The sequence below is a fragment of the Dermochelys coriacea genome, chromosome 4 (genome assembly GCF_009764565.3).
Source record: "Dermochelys coriacea isolate rDerCor1 chromosome 4, rDerCor1.pri.v4, whole genome shotgun sequence".
Lineage (NCBI taxonomy): Eukaryota > Metazoa > Chordata > Testudines > Dermochelyidae > Dermochelys > Dermochelys coriacea.
Window position 1 is genome coordinate 35842867 of NC_050071.1, and position 6000 is coordinate 35848866.

The window sequence follows — 6000 nt, forward strand, 5'->3', positions numbered from 1 at the left end:
TAAATATAATCCAGATACAACGCTCGTAATCTGAAATGAGAGTATTCACACACAGACTTGCCTAAAATAGGAAAATAGTCAAATTAAAACCAATTTAGTGATTTCAGTGCAAGCTTGTATGTAAACAAGGCACACAGTAGTAGAGTGCAGTATTGTTGTGTTTTAATACAAATATGAGTAGAGGTTGCTCATGGGCACAAGATTAACTACCAAGTATTGTCCTCTGCCTGGAGTTGAGATCTTTAGGTCTTGTTGTGCTCAGTGCTGTAATGCCTAAGTCTGATTTTTTTTCAAAAATGATTTAGACATTTGGAAGCCTAAATCCCATTTACAGTCAGAGATTTTGGCTCCCAAGTGTCTAAATCACATTTGAAAGTAAGATTTAGGCTCCTAAATCAGTTAGGCATTGCAGTGCTGAGCGCAGCAACACCTAAATGGCTTTAAAAATCTGAGGCTAGCTGTCTTGTTCTCAAGAGGATAAGGACAGAGCTGGGCGGTGCGGAGCATGGCATGTCTGAGAGATGGATAACATTTTATTCTGTGTAGTGGCTTTGTGAAATGGGCACCTCTGCCCTAAGAACTGGAATAAGTCCAACAGCTCACTTCACCAAGGCCACAGCAGCTAGAGGCAGTGCTTGCTGCTTGGCAGAGGGAAATGTAGATTTTGGACCATGAGTAAATGTGATATATGGGTTATTAGGGAGTGTGGTGGGATTTTCAAAGGTGCCTATGCTCCAGTGGAAGTCAGCTAGAGTTAGATGCCTAATTCATGTACACACTTTTGAAATTCTCACCCTAAGACTAAGATCTTTCATACCTAACTTCTGTTATTCCATCAAGAGGTACAAGACCAGATTTCAGTTGTTGTCATTTTAAATAAGTACCAATAAATAGCTTTGCCCTTGAACAACAAAGTGGATTTGTGGTGATGATTTGCATCCCAATGAGGATTTACCTTATTGCTATCTGCCTGAGGAATTGGCTATACTGTCTGTCTGTTTTTCCCATGTAGGTATGTTGGGAAAGAGTATAAAGAAGAAAAGGGGCTTCTTAATCATTTCATTGATGTAGAGCGACAAATGACTGCCCAGTACTACGTGACAGAATTCAACAAAAGGCTGTATGAGCAAAAGATCCCAACACAAATCTTTTACATCCCCTCTGCAGTACTCCTGGTAAGAAATCCTGAACTGAAATCAACTGAAGCAGGGAACTTACAGAAGCCAGCAGGAAATGATCAGAGAATGTTTCTCCTGTAGAAAATGGGTAGAGAAAAAGGTATAAAATTAGGAAAGTTACAAGATCTCTGCAGAACAATAATTATTATAAGCCACTTGTGTCCCATACATAGTGGATATGTAAACACAGCATTTTGGAGCAAATGGAAGTGAGCCTCCTGGCTAAGGGTAGACCGCCTCTTCATAGGTTTCAGAGTCTGAGCTCGAGCCGTAACTTCAAAGCACTGTCTAAACAGCTGTTTTTCGAACAGTAGTATGATCCTCACTAGACCAAGTCTGTTGCCCCAGAGCGGCTCGCTCGTTCACACTCTGTAATGCTGGGTAGAGGTCCCCTAAGAGGCAAATGCTATTACCTGGTAAAGAAGTTTGATTTTTTAAAGATGAAAAAACATCTAACATACAAGCACAGATTCTCACCAAAGGGTGCAATGGGTGCACCTGTAAAAGTATGTATGTCCTGCCGGGCCACCAAACCCATACCTTTACGTGTGTAACTTGGGCAGGGAAGGGCTCAGTTAACCAACTAGTTGGTGTAGTTGCCCAACTTGTGTTAATACCTAACCAGTTTATGCACAGAAATATGAGGGCTCGTGTTTGCCTGCAGGTGCACGTACTATTTTAGTAGCTGCACCTTTAGCATGCTGCTTTAAAATTTAGCCTATACTTATAATGGTGCTCTCGGAACTACCAGAATTAGGGTAAAATTCTGTTCAGTTTATTCACTTAAATTGGCCCATTGATTTAAGTGGAACTACTCAGCACCAGTGCCAGAATGAGGGGCAGGGAGCCGTGGCTCTCCCCACTTGTAAAAGGACCATGCCCCCCATTTTTTAACAAAGAAACATGTGCTGAGGGGAAAAAATGCAGTCCCCATGTTTAGAACTAAAGTTGTCTTTTTGTTTGTTCTATAATTAAATATTATAATGTGGCTACATTTTGTATTCTGGTTATTTATGTTACAGTTGTATTCTGCAGGTTATTTAAGCAGTATTTTAATTCCTCTGCCACTTTGTCCTTGGCCCACCCACTTCTATGAAGGTTCCAGTGCCCTTGCTACTCAGATGAGCCAGGCAAGCAGGGTGTGGCCCTGAGATTGTCAATTCCTTGAGACAGGAACTTGTTTTTTTATTTGATCATTAAAAACGTTTAAATCATTAATAATAATTACTGATCATAACAATGTTGCTGGAAATAATGTTTACAATAATATGGGCCAGATCCTCAGGTCCAGTCAGTCCCCATTCAGTGCAGCCTGAGGGTTACACTAATTTGCATTGATTTGTAATGGCACCCAAGGAGCAGATGGGGATCACCAGGTTGCATCACATCCAGACTTGCCCCCAAGACACTGTCCTTACTGAGGGGGATGGGAGGGTATGGCCTAGAGCCAACATAGCTGGCTACATGCCATGTGGGGAGTCCTCCGTTCCAGGGAAATCTGCAGCTACCCTGGGACAGTGGCTTTCTAGCCCTCTTGCATCACCTGAATGGTGCACCGGGGCCAGAGCATTAGCCAACATCTGTCCCTCTATCTTTTATAAATCTAGTTTACATATTTAACTACGTTCTATTAGACTCCTGCATTTCAAATACAAATAGCCAAGTAGACTATTATATACAGTATCTATGTCCTCTAATTTCTTTGTCCCTGCATGTGTGGAATATAAATTACTGCTCTGTTGTTCAGTATACACTATAATGCAATATGCAAATGTGTTGTGATGGGACCAAACAAATGGATGGCACAGTGTGGAGGCTCTTTACATCCATTTTCCTTTTAGTGCAGTGAAGAAAAGTAATAGTGCAAATAAGAATTTGAATAGCTGAGCTATAGGACTTCTCACTGTTTTCATCTCAACTGGGATTATTTTAACCCTTTAACATTCTGTTTTCTTTCAGATATTAGAAGGCAAATCTATAAAAGGATGTGTGAGTGTGGAGCCCTATATTCTGGGAGAATTTGTGAAACTATCTAATAACACAAAAGTAGTAAAAACAGAGTACAAAGCCACAGAGTATGGCTTGGCCTTTGGCCATTTCTCCCATGAGTTTTCCCATGGCACAGATGTGGTTGTCGATTTGCAAGGTTTGTATGATGGCTGGTTCTGTTTGTTGTGTGTCCTTCCCATTTTCCAGCAGTGTGTGCTGTACAAAGAACAAAACCATTTACAGTGTCACTAAGACAAGGGGAGGCATAGAGAGGACTCAGACTCACATTGTGTAAGAAAATAGGCCATAATTTCTGACGTGAAATAAATAACACCTGGCGGCTCAAAGAGAACCTCCCTTTCTTCCTGATGCGAGAGAAACTGTGATCGTGTTCCTGGGCCAGATCCTAGTGTGATGCAACCTTGTGTCACTCCACCCATGTGAAAGCTAAACTAAAGCTAACAGAAATGGGCCCCTGAGGGGCTTCCCTGCAAAGGGGGCTCCTCAGGTAACACTGAGACAGTGTAGCAGTTCCCATGCCACCCTTCTCCTTGCCTGTAACTGGCAAGCCTCAAAATGGCTGAAAGCTACCTTCATGCATTCACCCCCTCTTTAGCTTCACAGGCTCTCCTGGGTTAGAGCTGATGACCTGGCCTTCCAAGCTGTTGACTCAAGTACCTTCCTCCCTTAGCAGGGTAAAGCCAAAAAAAGATGCTATTGGGACCTAATGTCATCTTGTGAATGTGTTCTTACCTGCATATCAGTACAGACATTAAGGGTCTTATTCTGCTCTCACCCTGGGGTAAATCAGGAGTAACTCCACTGACGTCAGCAGAATTCCACCTATGTAAAATTGATCAGACTTGGGGTGGGTGGGGCTTAATTACAAAACACAATGAAGTGAAGGGACTATTGTATGTCATTTTATATTCAGATGTATTCTTTATTCTACAGGTTGGGTGACTGGTAATGGAAAAGGCCTCATCTACCTCACAGACCCCCAAATTCATTCTCTTAATGAGAAAGATGTTCCACACTCCACCAACTTTGGAGAGAAAGGAATTTATTATTTCTTCAATAATCAACACGTGGAGTGCAATGAAATCTGCCATCATCTTTCTTTAACGAGGCCTTCGGTAGCAGAACCTAAGTAGCCTTGTGCAAAGATAGCTGACAGGTGCTGATCCCTCACACATTTATACACATAAATAATTCTGCTTGTTAGAGCAGAGCCATAGAAGTAAAATTTCTTCTATTCCTAAGTGTTGGAAGGATCTTGGTCATCATTCCAGGTTGGTAACACCATGTTACTGAATACAGCTTGCTGTGGAAATTAACAAAACCACATAAAAGTATATTCAAGGAACATCAAGGGTATAACAAACCCACAAGAGCCAGGAATATTATGAGCTAACACTAGAACTTTGTCCTTATAATGATCAGTCTCATCTAGAAATCACAGCACCAGAAGGAGATAAGATGGTACAACCTTTACTCAGGGCTTGACTTCAGTGTGGGTTTTGGCTGGGAAAGGACAGTGGGATTTGTAACACCTGCTGCTATTAGGAGATACTATCCTAAGGAAGAGGGTGTAGTCTGGATCTGGTATAGTTATTTCAGGTATTTAGGTTTACTTTATATCTATGATTTTCAGAGACTTTTTTCAGTGTTGACATGCTGTGTTACTAAAACAAAAAGTGATTAAAAACTTAGCTTCTTTTTTTCAGACCTGAGTGTGTAAATTTTTGCTTACATTGTAAAATAGCAATTTTAACTGTGCTAGCCACAGAGCAAACCTTGCAGCCCTTATACAGGCAAAACTGCTGTTGAAGCCAAAGGAAGCCTTGCCTGATGGATGGACTTGCTCACATCTGTGTTTAATGTGCCCACAGGACACTTTCCTATCAGCCTAGCAGTTCTCTCTTAAAAACAAAACAAAACTCCCACTAATGCCTCTAATGGAACTCTGGCTGCCACAAATCTAAAGGCCAGTCTTGCAACCCTTATTCACACAAGTAGTCCCGCTGAAGTGAAGGGAGCTATTTGCCTTTATCAAGTATACTCAAGTATAGTTATAAGCTAAGGGACTGTCTATGCAGAGAATTAGTGTGTAGCAAGCTGGAATGATGCACCAGCTGACTATGCACTAACTGACTACGTAGATCCTGCAGTCGTTGCTGTGAAACTTGTACTGAACTTGTAGCATGTGGTAGGAGGATCCACGCAGTCAGTTAGTGAATGATAGGCTAGTTGAACTGTAGATTTACTCCTCAGGTTGCTGCATACTAACTCTCCATAGAGACAAGCCATAAGTAATGGCAAGTTGGTCTGTCAGAACATTGTTTTTGCTTTTTTTGGCTGCCAACTGGGATGTGGGTGGACTTAGGGCATTCCCTGCTGTCCTAAACATGTGGAGGCTCATTCTGATTTGACTTACAGTAGCTTTACATGGTGTAACTGTTCCCTAGAGATGGTGGTGGAGGAAGGTGGAACCTTGGCTGAGCTGGCACAGGGGGATGTGATTTGCTGCTGGTACCAAGGAGGACCCTGGAGAAATTGTTTCTCTGAGGGGTGTCTCTGGCTCTGTCTACACTATGAGCTAGGGATGTGATTCTAAGTCCACGCAGCTGTACTCATGCTAGCTCTCATCTGAGCTGCCATGTTAATCATAGTAATTTGCTGCAATATGACACGCAGCAGCCGCTCACACTAGCAGCCCCAAATACATACCCACAGGGTTCAGGTGGGTTTGTACTCAGGGCAGCTAGCACATGGAGGCTGCTGCTGCTGCCTATGCTCTTCATAGAATCACAAAGTCATAGGGATAGACAGG

General features: G+C 42.2%; 1 protein-coding gene across 17 annotated transcripts in view; it reads left to right on the forward strand.

Annotated features, from left to right (window-relative positions):
• ALPK1 (alpha kinase 1) overlaps window positions 1-4895 on the forward strand; it is an 80064-nt gene extending 75169 nt beyond the window's left edge. For all 17 annotated transcript variants that reach the window (XM_043513532.1, XM_043513528.1, XM_038400584.2 and 14 more), the window contains 3 exons: window positions 1013-1175; window positions 3138-3324; window positions 4122-4895. In XM_043513532.1, coding sequence (XP_043369467.1) covers window positions 1013-1175; window positions 3138-3324; window positions 4122-4321 — 550 coding nt within the window. In that variant the 3' untranslated portion in view covers window positions 4322-4895. The remainder of the gene's footprint in view (window positions 1-1012; window positions 1176-3137; window positions 3325-4121) is intronic.
• Window positions 4896-6000: the final 1105 nt, after the last annotated feature.